This window comes from Lactuca sativa, chromosome 2, assembly GCF_002870075.4.
Source record: "Lactuca sativa cultivar Salinas chromosome 2, Lsat_Salinas_v11, whole genome shotgun sequence".
NCBI classification, from domain to species: Eukaryota; Viridiplantae; Streptophyta; class Magnoliopsida; order Asterales; family Asteraceae; genus Lactuca; species Lactuca sativa.
In genome coordinates this window covers 57,979,539-57,999,014 of record NC_056624.2, presented here as the reverse complement: position 1 = coordinate 57,999,014, position 19,476 = coordinate 57,979,539, and the positions used below count along the sequence as shown (strand labels likewise).

The following is a 19,476-nucleotide window of genomic DNA, read 5'->3' as shown; positions in this document are numbered from 1 at the left end:
AGAGAGAGAGAGAGAGAGAGAGAGAGAGAGAGAGAGAGAGAGAGAGAGAGAGAGAGAGAGAGAGAGAGAGAGAGAGAGAGAGAGAGTTGTCTCACATTTGCCACCGGTGAAATAATGCGGTCGGTATAATACCGATGGTGAAAAAAACCGTCAAGAGGCAGTGTTTATCACTAGTAATGATGTCTAAGTAGATTTTCATCCCATGCAAGATTATTAATAGTAGACAAGTGTTCTTTAACTATTTGGTATGTTCGATTTTTTCAGTCATTTTATCTTTGTGAAGGTGTTGAGTTGTCTTTTAATCAAAATTTATTTTTCAAATAAAATGCCGTAATCGGGTCGATTGGTATGAATAATTTCATACCACATTAGCCTATTTTAGTCGACTGGATTTTATGAACTAACAAGTCGTTGGTGGTAACCTACTATTTTGGCGACTACGATAGTGTACAATCCTTCAAATATACATAACTCATTTGATTAAAATTTGAAACAAATAATAAAATATAGAGACGAAAAATAGCAATATTGTGGGGATGTACATGTAATATGTAAATTTTCTATTATCTAGACTGTTTTTCATATATATTTTTTTAAAATATATAAACCGTTACTGTAAAAAAGCACAAAGACCTTTCTTCTTTCTTCGTGAACCTGTTGACCATAAGACTTCCGAAGTTTTAGAAGCCCCAAAATAAGACTAGTTGCATCCTTCCATCTTTGACATTTTCAAGTGTTACGAACGCCAAAATACACAAAAGGGAGAGAATCCAAACCACATCCCATACGGAATAGAGATGCATGCTATACTACATCTCTCGTCGAGTCCAAATTTTTCACTAGTAGAACGTATTTAACTAATTGTATCCATTACATAATTTAATGAAAGATAAACACTATCACAAAACTTGATAAAAAATGTATAACATCACGTTTTAACAATTTGTGTCCTTGAACAACAACAAAATATCCCACATCATAAAATACCAAAAAAAAAAAGATACTCGACTATAAGATAAAAACACAAATCCAATTCTATCGTATTCGTCTTCCTCAAGGGAAATATGACTAAAGACACTAGTGACGTTCATTTTGCACCAGTGAACTACAACATATGGAAGCTAGCATCCGCTTATTAAATTGAGAGTGACCATTATCAGCCACTTCAAAACACTATATCATAAGTCCTCCCTCAACACCATATATACATCTTCATTCTCATATTAGCCTCAACCCAATCCAAACACCACAAAAAATAACAACTTACTTTCACACTCCCTCACACATCCGTCGATACAGTATAAGTATCAGTACCAGTTACTGGCCTGGATAACAGATACCGCTAATGCATCCTAAGTTGACGGCAATGAAAGTGGCCCTTTAATCTCGTGAGTTGTTTACGCCTTTTCCTGGCTTCGGCGGCAGCCGCCACGTCACCACCTAATCTTTTACCTGAGCACATAGGAACTTTGTGAATTTCACCATCAATTTCCTCACTATCATGTTCAATAAGTGCTTCACAACTCACACGTGGTGGCTCCGGTGTCTGTCGGCCGCCACCATCAGGCGGGAAACCGTGGTGGTTAGGTGTTTCCAATGCTTTTTCCGGGAAGAATTCCCGAAACTCGGAACACTCTTTCGGTTTGTCGTTTAGATTGAAAGAATGGAGGCGGGGTTGGGGCGGGGGTTGGGTGGTGTTTTGGGGTAGGGTAACGAGCCAGGGGTAGGGTAGTAAATATAGCGGACTTCCGGTTGTTGAACTCCCTTCTTCACTTGAATCGGGTTTATTGACCGGAAAAACTATTCCGGCAGGTAGTTGGCCGGAATTTATTCCGGCGGGTAGTTGGCCGGAGTTTGTAGGGTGGATCATGGATGGCCATATGACGGGTAAGAAAGGTGGTTGGTTGTAGATTATAAATGGTGAATTTGTCGATGATGAGGAAATCGCTTGTTCGTTTAAAGTAGTGGATTTTTCATGGGTTTCATCGGTTTCAAGGTTTGTAACTTTGATCATCTACATGATTAGATTTTTATTAGTTAGATGTTTTTATTTTATCCAAATTTTTCGAATGTTGCAAAATTGATTAATATCGAAAAAGAATCTTTTGCTTTTTGTGATTTGTGTTTGCTATTCGAGTATTGATTTTGATTGTGTTCATATTTTGATTTTTGAAGATTGAATTATGTGGTCCATAACATATTAAGAAACGTGAAATGTGATCCAAATGCAAAAGAAGTTACTTCTCGACCATTTTTAGAAAACATCAATATAATATAGGGACCAAAAGTGTAAATTAACACTTGATTTTTTATTTCACCTGTGCTTTTAAGCTTTCGTTCTTCGTCTTCAAAGAATCATAATGTTTCGAAGCGGTGTCCTTCTCCTATGAAAAAAAAAAAAACGTGACATATTCAGTTTTACATAAAATCAAAACGCCACTTAACGTTCGATTTTTCATTTTTGTTCTATCGTTATAATTTTTTGTATTTTTTTGTTCCATTGTTATAATATGTTGTATTTTTTGTTGACGCATTGCAACAATTTAATAAAATGGTAACCTAAGTCCATTTCATTCCAATGTTCTTAAAATGTCAACAAAAAATCGAAACTTAATTTCTATCTAATGAAACTATTTTAAGAACATATAACGTGTAGCAAAATTATACAAACGTAAAACTTAAATGACTAAAACTTGTATTAAGAAAAAAGTACAAACCTTTTTCAAATTCTCATTCTCCCATGCTAAATCAACAGCCTTTCTTGTTAGCTCCTCAAAAATTGCCTTGCAAAATTATCATAAAGATATAAAAAACCTAACTTTATAAAATTATTTTAAGTTTTTATAATAAATTTGGAAAATAATTACTCATTAATACCTGTCTCCTACGGATTGTTTGTCTAGCCGACTCTCTATTCGCTAACACCCTACGTATTTTACGTGCTTCCATTTCAGCCTGTGTGAAGAAAGCTTTAAAAATTAGCACAAAAAATAAACAAATAAATAAATAAATGTTTTAAAAATTCAAACCTCAGTTAGATTTTGTCTAGATTTCCTCCCACTCGATGAACAATTGGTGGGATACGCTGGATTAAGTCTAAGGTCAATACTCTGTTCATCCTTCACCAACTTCTGATTCAAGATCCCTGAATTCCCTGACTTTTTCTGCATAAAATTTGTTGAATTTTGCTCGTTAAAACAAAAAGAAAGACAAAAAGAATCTCAAATCTTACAAGATTATGTATATAATTATAACCCAATGAAAATCATGATAACAGTTTCATGTTCTCTCATGTCATTGTCAACAAACTTCAATCAATGAAAAAGACAAACCACACGCTAATGTGGGTCTCAGATCCTTTACATCTATACATATATGTAAGTGTATGTAAGCCATAAGAGAGCAAAAGTGATGCCAAAAGTAGTTGGTGTAATCAACAGAAAACAATGTTTTAATGGCGATCTTCCTAGGAATGTGTAATTGCTGAAAGCAAAATAGATCTGTGAAAACTCTGCAAATCAAAGGTGATGAAAACTATCTAATTGAATTGTTATATCTCATGCTCCTCACTGATTCATATCAATCAGATTCGTAATTTGTGAAGAAGAAACAGATGTTTTGACGTTGTAAAAAAAACCCTAAGATTGAAATAATTGGGAAATTAGTGACAAACCTCATATGAATGACTCGTGTCAAAGGAGGAATTAGACTCGTCCTTGACTCGTTCAGCAATTGATTCACTACCGTGAGATTCGGAAACTGTAGCAGGAAAATGAGCTAATCCAGCCAAAGCTTCCGCCGCCTCCAATTCAATCTTCACCATGGGGTCAAAATCCGCCGGCGATGCCCTAATTGCATCCATAATTGGTTGCTGCAACAACAAACAAGTTGCAAGAGAGATAAAGTGGAGAGAGAGATGGGCTATGGAGGTGTTGATAAGTAGTCGCAGAAGGTAGGGCGACGGAGAAGATGACACATGTCCTGCCATGGCGACTCATGACGGTGGATGTATGAGGAAACGCCACGTACCGATGAGGCACAGGCCTCGGTAGCAGAGGTTTTAGGCGATTGGGCAATGGCGGCAACAGGGGCACGTGGGGCTTCGTCATTTACAAGTGGCCAACAGAAACTCACCTTCCTACATCGTGTAGCGAACTCAAGATAATTCTTTTATAACAAAAAATCTTTATGTTTACTCTATGTCGATTGTAGAAAGAAAAAGGAAAAAGAAAAAGTAAAGTCAGTTTCATTTAATTCATCAATCTTTTTTTTTCCTGTGTGGTTAATGACTGTAATAAAGGCAATATGTGTTGTTCATTGTATTTGAGATTGATAATTTGGTAGTAGTTTGAGGTATCTTATGGTTTCGATTTTGTTGAGTAATCGAGCTTGAGGAATTTTGAAAGGATTAATCTATGTTGATTCGCAAAAAGATGGAATAGGAATTCAACATGATGCTTTTTAGGATCTAAATGATGTATATTTGAAGCCATTTGTGATGAGGTTTTAGTTGAAAAGTTGAATGGGTGATTTTGGGCGATAACATGATGTTGACAGAAGTTGACAGAAGTTTCTACCAAGTTGCTTAACCTAAACAACCAGCCAACCAGGAGCTAGTTGGGGGAATTATTATTTTGCTTCGAAAAGCTATTTAACTTTTTTTAGGTAGTTTGGGGAGCAATAAGTTCGATTGAGCTTAATTATGTGTATAGCTATATGATCATAAATTGGTTTGGTTTTTGACTTGTGTTGTGTTTCTAGGTGTAACTTTCATTCTACACGGATCAAATGTGTATTGAATCTTCATTTCAACAAATATGACTAGATGTAACCCGATGGACTTTATCTCATTATATAAAAGACGTTAGGTTCCTAGACGATTTTAGAACATTATGAAAGAATATGGAAGATTCCACAACATACCGGAAGACTCTAGAATGTTCTAGAATGATATAGAAGACCCTGAAAGGATATAGAACATTCTAGAAGATCATGGAAGACACAAGAACGTCCTAAACTTATCTAGAACATTCTAGAAACATACTGAAGTTTTTAATAAATATAGAATATAGTAGATAATTTCATATAGAGAGGTAGAAATATCTATAAATAGATGTGAACCTCATTTGCTTCAAACCATCCAAAAAATACTTCAAAAAAACAAAATGTAGTAATCCTTTAAAAATGTAAGTTATTTTTCAAGTGGTCTTAATAAAAAGTGTTAGTGTTTCCCACATAAATAGTTGTGTTCAATATATGCATTACTCTAATTACTATCAAACGAGTCGAATTTCAACCGATTAGATATGTTTGTGTTATTATATGTTACATGTGATGAGTTTTTGTTAAATGCGACTTGACCATTTGGGATCCAGACGGAGCAATTTTGAATCATGGTGGAGCATTTGGCCAAAATAGTTATGGCTTTTTCCAAAGGCACTCCTGGCATGCCAACATGTGCTCTACTCCATGGAGGCATCATAATGCGCTATGTTTTTTCTAAAAACGCTATATTTGAAGAGAGACTATGTTGCTAATCTTGGAGGATGTGTTGGTTCTTTTGGCTGATGGAGAATGCACTCTTGGATGCGTTGGTTCTCTTAAAGGTGCTCTCTTGGTGTAAAGGTGCTCTTTTATGCAAATGTTCTTTCTTTGGTGCAATGGTTCTACGAGTGATGGCTTTTCATGAGCGTGTTTGCATTCATGGAGAATGCACTAAATGCAGGGTTAAAGGTGCTCTAAGTTCTTGGAAGGTGGCCATGCACATTACTGATTGGTTTTATACAAACAATCTTATGTGTGCATGCAACCCTAGAACTGGATCTATGTTTTTACTATTAGATACTCAGCATTATGAACACATAAAGGAACCCTAATATGCCATAGTAAATTTCGAAATACACATAGAAGATTAGACCACATACCTCTTGTTGTTATATTGCAATAACAACTCAAATCTTCAAACCCTAAGTCTTGAAAGCAAGTACCACAAGTGTAGTACATCTAATGGCTCACAAACACCAAGAGCAAATGGAGAGACAAGAGAGAGAGAGAGAGAGAGAGAGAAGAGGTATGAAATCGGCCCTAAGAACCCTTTAGGAAGGCATGGACGAATTTATGTGCCAAGGGGTGTTTATATAGGTGTAGAGATTAGGGTTTCAGTTCTTATCCTTATCTAGTTGCTTGCCCACCAAGTAACCATAAGATAAGCCTTGAATGCCCTTATCTTTGGACGATTTCAAGAATCCATATCCTCTTGATTTCGTCCAACCCATATCTAAGATAATCCTTACCCTACTTTGTAACTATCACATAATTACAATTCAGCCCTTCTAGTTTAATTAATTACATTTGATCACAAAATTAATTCCTAATTAATTATTGACCAATATTAATTAAACAAATATGATTTCTCCTTTAATATATTATTTTTATAACATATTAATAAATCATAATAACCTCTTTCTCTATTATTTCTCCAGTCAAGTTTCTTTGGTGAAGGCAACCTAAAAGGATCATGCACAATCGGGTCAAGTACTTACTAAATATGGTTACGGGCTTAGACACTAATCCAACAGTCTCTCACTTGGATAAGTCTAGTAACCGCAAATGCAAGTACAACTCGATTAGCAATCGTAGCTCTCAAAGACGCTGTCGAACTCTGATCTTATCAGTAACCTGTCCTTTAGATAAGAGATCATATATTCCTCCATTCTAGATATCGTATAGACATGAGACATGGATTGAAATCATTCTCTCAGTCTATGTGTTGTTTCTCGATTTTCGATTTACGACGACTGACTAATTGAACAAATCAAATTAGCCCTAGCCTGGTTGAGCATTTACGTTTGGCATCACTAAATCATCGAGGGGCCCACAGATATCGCTTTTATCCCACTTTGGGTAAAAGGAATGGATAAACTTCGACTCAATGCTTGCTTGCACTCACTCACCAAATCACACACAACAATAAGTTTTATAACACCAAGTTACTGGTGTGTTTACATATTATCAATGTGTAACCGATTCGCAAGATACAACTCACACATCTTGGTTTCAAGAATACAAGATATTATCGTCTCACCAATCGCTCGTGATAAAATCCATGAAGCGATCCAAGTGAGCGTGGGTTTAATCCAATGCTCAAAATCATATTCATAAGCACTCATGAATATTGCAGCAAACATTTGCTATGTCTAATAGACAATCTACAAACCAATTCATGACAGTGTTCATTCACACCTACTTCCAACGTGTGACCAACTGCAGACCGTTTGAATAATTCGATTATTCTTAATAAACTCAATTATTCTGGAAGTCAAAACATGCAAAGAGAAACACAATGATAATACTTAATCTTATATGACCCCAAACTTGTGAGTATAAATAAAACACTTTTATTTAATCACCATATTGATTACTCATAATCCATTGTTTAACATTTCAGATAATCAACTTTATAACTCGAATCATAACCACAATTGTCCCATGCTCCAAGCATGCACACTTTGGTTTCCTATGGTCCATACATTGTGAAATAGATCAATTGAAACTTTTTAAATGCAACTCATTTCACAATCCTTAATCCTTATAATTAGTGTAAGAATACCAAATTCTTGCCACCTTTTAGAATATGTCAAATTCTAATATTTTATGCAATGATCCTCTTGTGAAATCACAGCACAAAAATCACAAAGACTCGGCCAACAAAATCACAAGGTACTCTATCAAAATTGTTACAAAACAATTCTATAGATGTGATGTCTCTCACTCAAAGTACATTCCTTTGAACATCCTTTTGCATAAAATTTTCTAATCTAGACATAAATTCTTAATTTCCAACTCCCAATTATGGAAATATTTCCATATTTACCATATGACAACTCATTCTTAATAGAATCTTATCTATTCATAATAATGTCGATATGGTCCATTCAATACCATACTTCCAACTACTCACAAGTGACCAATCCTCAACGAACTTTAGATCGTCCTTTGATAGTTGTTTAATTATCTTAGTCAAAATCGATTCTTGTCCTTTTTCCCTCTTAAAGTGCTAGACATCTGGAAAAATTTTAGAATGGTCAAATATTATAGCACTTGCAATCGATCCTTTACCCGAAGCGTATGGGACACGATGCATAATGTCTTACATAAAGATACGATACTCTATCAATCTTCTTCCATAATATTTTATGTGTCACGTTCTTACAATTCGAACTATGAAGAGGGATACCGTAATCATAATCGAAATTTAAGAACACACTATGTATCCTTTGACTAAATTTATTAACATTTCACAATCTAAGCCTTTAGATTTGAAATGAAGCATAATATTCTCTCCCTTAATTATAGAAAAACAACTTTTCAACTCTTACAACTTTGCAAAGTATAACTCTTGTTTTCTATAATTAATATTGCTAATCTTGCAATACTTACCATAATAATCATGCTCCCACTTACATGATGATTATTTCTTTACCAGCATAACACTTATGCTCCCACTAGCTTCGACATGTATTCAGAAATCAGCTGAACTTCTAGAAAACAATTTCTTAAGTTCATATTTCTAATACTAGATGCTTTGATAAGACTTTATCTAAGCTTCTCAACCTCATACACTTTTCCATGGACAGGTCATATGTATATGTCTAAACGATTTTAGGACTCATATCAACAAGTCTAAAATGTTCAGACCCATTTGCCATTTCCCACAATTCGAAATATGAAGAGGTATGCAATAATCATAGTTGAATTTGAGAAACCCAAATTACATAATGCTATCTTCAAAATCTCTCTTAGTGAAAGTGTTTCCTCACAATCATTCTCATGAATGAAAGAAACCTTATGACACTTAGATTTTGTGGTGTATACGTTCCCATCCATGTGAATTTGTCATAACCATAATCACAAGATAATGACAGTGACAAATCCAAACTCTTATGGATAGAACTTGTTCTTTTTAATTTCTTGCCATCAAGGGTCCCACCATTACTTCCAAGTTATTGAGTAGCCCACCCCTTCATTTCAATGTACTTTCCATTGAACAAGGTGTCTTGCTCCTATACAATCCATTGAGAACTCGTAGAACTCACATATACAGACAACTCAATTGAAATGGCACAGAAAACAAAATAGTGTCAACACGATGGGTTGTAAACCTCAAGTCGTGTGCTAGTGATGATTGATAAGGTTTATTCTTGATTTGTTCTTGAAACCTTTCAAGACCATTAAGACTCCCACTGACTCCTTGACATATAAGATTCTCTTGTCAAGAAAAATTTCTTGTCAAACAAATATTCAAGAGTTAGTGTAGTTTTATCAATACAAAACATTTCACATGATTGGTCCTAGTTGGTCTTTGTCTTATCCAAGACATCACAACTTACCAATTTCAAATGTGCAAGAATAAGAAAACCTTTTCCCAAATTCCACATTTGATGAATGTTATAAACCTTCTTAAGACTTGTCACTCAATTCACAATCTTGGAGTATTACTCTAAGACTTGATATTGGAACGAAGTATGATTGACTTCTTGATTTAACCATTTCCACAATTCTCGAATCCTCTTCTTAGACATACAAATTGTACTAAGACTCACTTAGAGAATCAATTGAGATATGGTTCTTAATCATTAAGACCTATCATAAAACATAATAAAAGGTATTTCCCTTCTTCTTAGAGCGGAGAAACTTTTATCTTTCTGCCTACTTGACTCTTCTTATTCGTTCTGCTATTGATTGAAACTCTTTTAATCAACCCATTATTATACTCAATCTTATAAGTATAATCATATTCACTAAACTTTAGTAAATCATGACGAATATCTTTGTCACTCTTGTGGTATACTTGATCAACGTACGACCTAGTGTACTCAATCTCTTAGTCCTTAAATTGACACTTTGTCATAAATTAGTCTAAATTTCCCATATGTGAAAGTTTTCATTCATCGTGCAATACTTGTTGCACGATTCCAAGTTCCTATCCACTTGAAACTTGGGCGACGAGAAACTCTCCCTATTTGGTAAACTCTTGATACTTCCACAAATAACCAAATTAAGAATCAAATCCAATTTGCTAATAATAGAAGTACACAAACATCAATTTTTCATATATGTCATTGTAAGGATAAACAAATAAGATAAAACCAAAATTTATTTTATTCATAAAAGCAGCGGAAAACATGTCCTTACACTGCAAAATTCAACTGAAAAACTATGTAATCAAATACTCCTAACAAATCTATCATAACTTCCTAAGCTCAAAATCTAATCTTCGAATCCATGCGATCGTAATCCATTTCTTCGTGATCAGACTCATCTTGCTCTTCCATCAAACTTCCTCTCTTTTCTCTAATTCTGCAAAACATGCAAATGTAATCTTATCACATTATGTATAAATGATAGGAATTTAATGGAGTTAGATAGTGGATTTTATACCTGAAGTAGAGCCATACTTCTTGACTCTCCCATCTCTTAGACTCTTCAGGTCCTTTGGGCAGCTTCGTATCCATTTCCCCTTCTCTTGGCAACAGAAATAGGTGGGTTCTTCTAGAGTGTCCACGGAAGCATGGTTGGTTGAATTATCAGACAAATATGCTCCATTTCTTTGCCAAATCATTTCTGATTCAGCAGCAATAAGCATGTAAGTTAAGTCAATGAGGGTGGCGTCAAGATCCATCATATAATACTCTCTTATGAACTTATCATATGATTTAGGGAGTGACTGAAGAACCCAGTCCACAGCCAACTTATTGGGGAAAGACGCACCCAACATAATCAACCTATCAATTTGTGATTTCATCCCTAGGACGTGAGCACACACGGGTTTACCATCTTCATGTTTCATTGCCAATAGGGCTTCGGTGATCTTGAACCTTTCAAATCTTCGTTCTTATGGGTCAGGGAGAACAACGGGAGGAGGAGGAAGTGAGATCAAGCTAGTCCACATTGATCCTTAACTTTGGAACAAGCTATCACCTTCAATAGGAATACCTTTTCCTTGGGATGTGACATCCCCAATTTCACGGCCAGAAAAGACCGATTTGTTTATGCTTTGTTTTATAAATCAGAGTGATCGTTTAAAGAAAACGGTTGCGGAACTTGTTCCCAAAACAAAATATGATAAGAGTTTATCAAAGCATTTCTATAAAGAAATGTATTTTCATTATATAACAAAATCTCGGGATGTCATGTTCAATACAGACCAAAAGCATAAACAGAACAAAATAGACCTTACAACAGTTATTTATAACTACTGATCTATAATCCAAAACCTCTCGTCAAGTCCACCAACTTATACTCTTGTGCCATTACCTGTAATGCAAAGAAAACTGAGTGGGTTAGGCTTGGGAGCCTGGTGAGCATATAGGGTTTTCAACCCACAATAAATCATTAATTTAATTTCATCAACCAATAATAACTCAATTACTCATTCCCGTTATTCTCACTTTACATCCCTAAGACAACTAACACAAGGGACCTAGTCTAAGAATATTTCATCGGGGCAACAAAACATGCTTTGGGGGTTCCTCAGCATTATAAGTCAAATAAGGCAACCATGAGGGGGATGGAATACAGCGAATGAACACCCAAGTTCATTAACACCTACAGGTTATGAGCCTGCTGGTGTTCCACGGTACTGTCTAGAAAGAGTCCGTGGTCGTCATCTAAATTCCGCTAGATGACTGGATCACAATGACATCGAGGCCTCTCAACAATTTTATTTCATCACACATCATTATCTACCCATGTTCTACCCACATATTTGTAGATAAAATACATTTGTTTATATACAACGTAAAACCTGTATAACTAATTCTTTTGACACGCATATCACATGAGAAATAGTATATATTCACATAGCACGTATTTTATAGAGTATAATCTATATATGTGTGTTAACAGAAAGCAACCACACACACTTACCCATTCCAAATAACAAGATAATATACATATAACACATAGCACGTATTTTATAGAGATACTTCATATCTATGTGTTAGAAGAAAGTAACTACACACTCACACCAAACATATACTTAATACATTCAAACAATACTTGTATTAAAATCGTGTTTATGAAAGGGACTATACACTCACTTGATCAGAAGATGATCAGACAGCACTACGGCTTGTAGAAGTAGTATTCTTCGGTAGATCTGGAAGATCTTCACAAAAACCGGACTCCTCACGGGTAGAGCTTCAGCTCGGAAACTCTTTTCTTCTCGGGATCTTCGGGATTCGGGATATTTCTTGCATGCAAATCGAGGTAAAACGGGAGAGAGAGGAGAGAAAATAGCAATCCTAAACGGTTGGCCCTTCAAATCTATTTATAGGGCAAAATCTGCCCTTGCCACGTCGTGGCACCTTTTACCATGTTGTGGGCTTGATCACCACTTCATGCGTCATCGCAAGTTGCATCTGGGGACTCCCGGAGGTGTCAGCAGACCTGCCACGTCGTGACACTACTTGCCACGTCGTGGTCTCTGATACCGCTTTGGGGTTCACGCCCCGAACTTCAAAAATTCATAACTTTCGCATACAAACTCTGTTTTCGACGTTCTTTATATCGACGCGAAGGTGAGATTATGCTCTACAACTCTCGTTTAGACTCCGTTGGCTAATTTTGACTTCATTTTTAATATATTATAAATATATTACTTATATATTATTTTTAGTAGGCCGGGACAGGAAAACTCCGTTCGAAATTCATAACTCCTTCATCTAAACTCCGTTTTCGTCTTTCTTTTTATCATTGGAATACTATTGATGAGATCTTCAATTATCATTTAGAAAGTTTTGGCTAAATATCACTCGACCTCAATCTCGAGTTTCGGGCTGCATACTACTAATGCTGAAACTTCGAAAAATCATAACTTCCTCATCTGAAGTCAGTTTTAGACGTTCTTTTTATGCATGCTCTCGGTTTAACGTATTCTACGACTTTTATTTAGTTTGCTAAGGCTAAATATCGCTCTAACGTAAATTCACTATTTACATTGCGCTGTGTCGTGCCGGTTCTTTCGCGAAACTTCGACAGATCATAACTTCTTCGTTATAACTCGGATTTCGGCGTTCTTTATATGAAAGAAATCCTTGTAACATATAATAAAACTTAGTTAAGATTAATCCTTCTAAATAATCTTTCATCAAAAAGTCATTTTTTGATGCTTATCGTCTCTAAATTTACTAGCCCAGATCTACGGGCGTTACAATTATCTCCCCCTTAGGATGATTACGTCCCGGAATCATCAACGAAACAGGATTCGTATACTGACTCCATACGTTATCTCTCCATCCTAAGTAATAACTGTAAGTTCTATATTTCCTCGAAAGAGTATCTAACTCTTGGACTTCTCGATAGCAGGTAGTGCTCAGTCCTGCATCTGCTCTTCGTACTATGTTGTACTTTCAATTGTAACCTTCGAGTTACAAAATAAATCCTTATTGTGACTCCTTCTTCTTCTTAGGATAAGTACTTTCCTTTATCTATTGTAACAGAACGATGGGTCATGTTCTAATGACCTCTCATCGTATGATGCAACTGTAACGACCCCAAATTTGACGTCCAAAAATTTCATTTTAAAAACATTACTTTAGAGAAACATTAATTGTTAAAAACATTGATTGATCAAACCATAACAAAACGTAAGCCATGTCTAAAAATCAAATCATACAATCATCATAATATCAGAGTATAAATCCCAGAGAATCTCGTAAGTGCGGAATCCGTGTGTGCGTATGATGTGCCGCTACCGCGCCGGCTCCTTCCCCTTCGGCGAAGAGGTACCTGAAACCAGAACCATAAACTGTAAGCACAAAGCTTAGTGAGCTCCCCCATCGTACCACATATCATACAAACAATTAACACGCAACCTGCCAGGCTATTCTGGGGTGCATGACTACCCGGTACGGCGGTTCTGGGGTGCCGTCCTACCCATGTCAAGCCATTCTGGGGTGCTGACTACCCGTGTCAAGCCATTCTGGGGTGCTGACTACCCGTGTCAAGCCATTCTGGGGTGCTGACTACCCATCGGTCCTAACAACCGAACACAGGGACTGATCCCCTCATACTACCTCTATCGCATATAACATAACAAGCCAGCATGCAAACATATCATCACATACTGTCAGACGTGTCTGGGGTGTCTGACTACCCTTCGGTCCTAACAACCAAACTCGACTACTATCACATACAACATATCATGCTAGCATATAACATATCAGGTAGTAGCAAACCTAGATGATATCACAAAGACAATCATCTATCATACGTCTCCTACTGGTGGGTCGGCATTGTGGCCTTAGACCCGCCGCTACTGGAAGGTAACTCACCTCGAATAGGCTGCTGGTCTGTGTGGGAACTGGCTGTCTACTGTTGCTGCTGCTAACGTCCCTCGACTGTAATTCCCACAAAACGATCAGTCAAACATACTAGATGTTCTTAGGGTAAAATGACCCTTTTACCCCTCACCAAGTCAAAGACCAGGTCAAAGTCAACTTCCAGTTGACTGGACTCGCCGAGTCCAGAGAGCAACTCGCCGAGTCCATCTCTCACTGATCCGGTCCCACTCACCAGGTCCCTCTTTCACTCACTGAGTCACCCCTGACTCGCTATCCGGGACTTGGGGCCGACTCGAGTACCAACTCGCCGAGTTCCTCGAGCAGGACCTCTGCTTGCTTCCAATCCACACCAAAACACCCCATTCGAGGGTTTGGGGGTTTCGGGACTACGTTATACGGTTAATTCTGTGCACTGGTACGAAGGGTTGAGCCTTTGACGCTTAAACCCCTCGCGTTCTGTGGATGTTCATATTACTCGCCGAGTTTGAAGAACTACTCGGCGAGTTCCAGGCAATCTTCATAGGACTCGCCGAGTTTGTTCATCCAACTCGCCGAGTCGACGACCATCTTCATAGAACTCGCCGAGTTCCACCTTGGGACTCGCCGAGTCCTTCGACCCACTTCCTGAGTAGGCCAGATCTAGAACATGCAACACTTCCAGACCACAGATCCATGGTCCTAGGTTTCATTTACCACGTAAAGTTGTAAACTTTACGTGCATGCATGGCCCTATGAGCTCAAACATGCACTTCCAAGCTATACAAGAGGTCCTATGCTCATTGGGGACTTCCACTACCTCAACCACAGAGACTTTATACTACTATGAAGTCCAAAAGGTCCACATCCGAAGTTCTTGCAGAACAATAGCCATAAACACACAGGGATTTAGGTTTTTAGGGCTTAAAACCTCTTTTCTTAGGGACAAAAAGGGGACTAACGAGCTAAAGATCAAGTTAGGGTCTTTCCTACCTGAATGGAGGCCTTTCACAGAGTAGATTCCGGATCTCCTTCCCTTCTTGCACTCTTCAATCTTCTACTTCTTCTTCCAAGCCCCAAAACACCTTCAAATGCTTACAATCACCCACAAGGACACAAAGGAGGCTAGGGTTTCGTTCTACAGGTCTTTGGGAGTGCTAAGGGAAGTGGAGGCTGGGTTAGATCGATTAAATAGGGTGCAAACACCCGGGTTAGGGTTTAAGTCCAAACAGGGTCTACTCGCCGAGTCCATCGGACCTACTCGCCGAGTAGACCGAGTAAATCCCGCGTCTAGTCCCGTTTCTACTCGGCGAGTCGGTCCCTCAACTCGCCGAGTCCCAGGCTAAATATGCAAAATAGAGAGATTTAATAACCACGAATACATACCAAGAATCAGGTGCTACAAATCTCCCCCACTTATTTTAGACTTCGTCCTCGAAGTCTGCTGCTCGATCCTGAAACAGCTCGGGATAGTGCTCCATCATCTCGTCCACCGGCTCCCAAGTCCACTCCGAACCCTTGCGGTGCTGCCATTGCACCTTCACTAGCTCCACCCTCTTGTTCCTTAAATCCTTCGACTTCCTGTCGAGGATTGCGACTGGGCGCTCGATGTAATTCAGGCTGTCATCAACCTGAATATCCTCCAACGGCACTACCGCTGAATCGTCCACTAAGCACTTTCGCAGCTGAGAGACATGGAAAGTGCTGTGGATCTGGCTGAGCTCGGCTGGCAGATCCAACCTATACGCCACCTTGCCCACCCGGGCTACAACCCTGAACGGTCCGATGAACCTCGGGCCCAACTTGCCCCGCTTCCTGAATCGGATGACGCCTTTCCAAGGCGACACCTTCAGGAGAACCATATCCCCGACTCGAAACTCCAAGTCGGATCGACGCTTGTCGGCGTAACTTTTCTGCCGACTCTGAGCAGTCTGAAGCCTGCTCCGGACCTGCTGGATCCTCTCGGTCGTCTTGAGCACCACTTCGGTGCTCCCCATGACCCTCTGGCCAACTTCACCCCAGCATATTGGGGTCCTGCACCTCCGTCCGTACAACATCTCGAAGGGAGGGCGGTCGATACTCGCGTGATAGCTGTTGTTGTAGGAGAACTCGGCCAGGGGAAGATAGGTATCCCAGCTACCACCGAAGTCTAGCACGCATGCCCGCAGCATATCCTCCAGAGTCTGGATGGTCCGCTTGCTCTGACCATCCGTCCGCGGGTGAAAGGCAGTGCTAAAATGCAGACGAGTGCCCAACTCGTCATGGAATCTCTTCCAAAACCTGGAAGTAAAACGCACATCCCTGTCCGAGATCACCGATACTAGCACCCCATGCCGTGCCACAATCTCCCTGATATAGATGTCGGCCAATTTCTCGGCCGATATGCTCTCCTGAATCGGAATGAAGTGAGCACTCTTGGTCAATCTATCCACGATGACCCAAATCGAATCCACTCCACGTGCGGTCCTGGGAAGCTTCGTGATAAAATCCATCATTATATCTTCCCATTTCCACAATGGAATATCCAACGGCTGCATCTTGCCATGCGGCCTCTGATGTTCGGCCTTGACCTTCCTGCAGGTCAAACACCGCTCGACATACCATGCCACATCCCGCTTCATGCAGGGCCACCAGTAATCCAGACGAAGATCCCTATACATCTTCGTCGCCCCGGGATGAATAGAGAATCGGGACTTGTGCGCCTCCTCCATCAAAGTCTGGCGCACACCCCCGTGATACGGCACCCATACCCTACGGTGCAAAGTCAATAATCCTCGGCTATCATAGCTAAAGGACGAAACCTGAACCACCACACGCTCGCTCTTCCGATGTTCCTCCTTGATAGCCTCCTGCTGAGCCTCCCGAATTTGCTCCAACAGGGGAGTCACCACGGTTATCCTCAAGCAGATGTCCCTGATTGGCGCCGCCTTGCGGCTGAGCGCATCGGCCACCACGTTGGCCTTCCCCGGGTGGTAAAGGATCTCGCAATCATAATCCTTCACCACATCCAACCACCGACGCTGCCTCATGTTCAGATTTGGCTGATCCATGAGGTACCTCAAACTCTTGTGGTCCGTGTAGATGGTACATCGAACCCCGTAGAGGTAATGTCGCCAAATCTTGAGGGCAAAAACCGCCGCCCCCAACTCCAAATCATGCGTCGGGTAGTTCGCCTCGTGAGGCTTGAGCTGCCTCGAAGCGTAGGCAATAACATGCCCTCTCTGCATCAGTACCGCGCCCAACCCAGAAATGGATGCATCACAATAAACCACAAAATCCTCCACGCCCTCTGGCAGGGCTAAGATTGGCGCCTCACACAATCTCTGTCTCATCGTTTCAAATGCAGTCTGCTGCTTGGGCCCCCACCGAAAGACCACGGCTTTCTTCGTCAGTCGCGTCAGGGGCACGGCTATCTTGGAGAAATCCTGAATAAATCTCCGATAGTAGCTTGCCAATCCCAGGAAACTCCAAATCTCAGATGGAGACTTCGGAACCTCCCATCTCATCACGGCCTCGACCTTGGCCGGATCGACCAGAATCCCGTTCTGGTTGACGAGGTGTCCAAGAAATTGCACCTCGCGCAACCAGAACTCACACTTGGAGAATTTGGTATACAAGCTCTCCCTCCTCAGGGTCTCTAACACCTCTCTTAGATGCTCCTCATGTTCCTCCCGAGTCTTGGAATAAACCAAGATATCATCGATAAAGACTATCACAGACCGGTCCAGCATCGGTCTGCATATGCGGTTCATGAGGTCCATGAACGCGGCAGGAGCATTGGTGAGCCCAAACGGCATCACCACGAACTCATAATGGCCATAGCGCATCCAAAACGCGGTCTTCTGCATATCCTCCTCCCTGACCCTCATCTGATGATAACCCGAACGCAAATCAATCTTAGAGAACCAAGATGCTCCCTGAAGCTGGTCAAAGAGGTCATCAATCCTCGGAAGCGGGTAACGGTTCTTCACCGTTACCTTGTTCAGCTCCCGATAATCTATACACATCCGATGCGACCCGTCCTTCTTCTTCTTCACAAACAGAATCGGGGCTCCCCAGGGCGAACTGCTCGGACGAATAAATCCCTTGTCTAGCAGCTCCTGCAGCTGCGTAGACAACTCCTGCATCTCGGGAGGAGCCAACCGATACGGTGCCTTGGCTATCGGAGCCGCACCAGGAACAAGGTCAATCCTGAACTCCACCTGTCGCTCCGGAGGTATCCCAGGAAGCTCCTCTGGGAAAACATCTGCAAAGTCTCGGACCACCGGAACCTCGCTCACTGTCGCCTTACCCGCCTCCCGGGTATCCATCACATACGCGACATATCCTGCGCATCCCTGCTGAAGGTAGCGCCTAGCCCTCACTGCTGAACATACAGCGGGTCCATACTGGGGCCTCTCACCATGAATCACTAACTCTCCCCCGCTTGGGGTCCTGACCCGCACTAGCTGCTGCGCGCAATCTATCACAGCCCCATTAGGGCTCAGCCAATCCATGCCTATAATCACCTTGTTCCCACGCAACGGTATGGGAACCAAATCTACCAAGTAGCGCTCCTCGAACAAACGCAGCACGCAGTCTCGAAATACCATCGATGCCCGCACCGATCGATCATCAACAATCTCCACCTCCAAAGGGCAACCTAACTCGCCTTATGGCTCATGAAACTTCTTGCTAAGGGCAAGGGAAACGAATGATCAGGATGCACCCGAATCAAATAACACCTGAACTGGGAGGCCGTTCACATGGAACGATCCTAATGCATGCATATACATACAGAGCACATATCAATAACATAACATCATAAAAATAAGATAGAGGGAAATAATCATACCCGTCACCACATCGGGTGCGGCGCATGCCTCCTCGGTAGTCAGCTGAAATGCTCGGCTCCTCACCACTGGAGCCTCTGACTTGCCCTGCCGGCCATCCGTGATCCGCAGGGTCGCTGGAGCTGGCGCCTTCACCGGCGCTGAAACTATCAACTGGGGGCAATTGGCCTTCTTGTGGCCCCTCTGGTTGTAGTGAAAACACAGCAACTCTGATGTCTGAATAACTGCTGCCGGAGCAGTGCAATCCTTGCTGATGTGCCTAGACTTGCCGCACTTATAGCAGCCTGATGATCCCATCCTGCACGCCCCCTCGTGCGGCCTGC

The 19,476-nt window shown here is 40.5% G+C and overlaps 1 protein-coding gene across 2 annotated transcripts; it reads right to left on the bottom strand.

The window, feature by feature from the left end:
- Positions 1–1,011: 1,011 nt before the first annotated feature.
- Positions 1,012–4,419, bottom strand: LOC111894405 (uncharacterized). Of its 2 annotated transcripts, XM_052768318.1 has the most exons (7): positions 3,674–4,419; positions 3,030–3,164; positions 2,878–2,955; positions 2,718–2,783; positions 2,319–2,384; positions 1,529–2,014; positions 1,012–1,452 (listed from the first exon to the last, which is right to left on the bottom strand). In XM_052768318.1, exons 1-7 carry the CDS (start codon positions 3,986–3,988, stop codon positions 1,441–1,443), a joined length of 1,158 nt encoding a protein of 385 aa, XP_052624278.1. In that variant the 5' UTR covers positions 3,989–4,419; the 3' UTR covers positions 1,012–1,440. The 2 variants fall into 2 exon arrangements, with proteins under 2 accessions (XP_052624278.1, XP_023746248.2); XM_023890480.3 differs by having other exon boundaries at positions 1,012–2,014.
- Between the last annotated feature and the right edge of the window lie 15,057 nt (positions 4,420–19,476).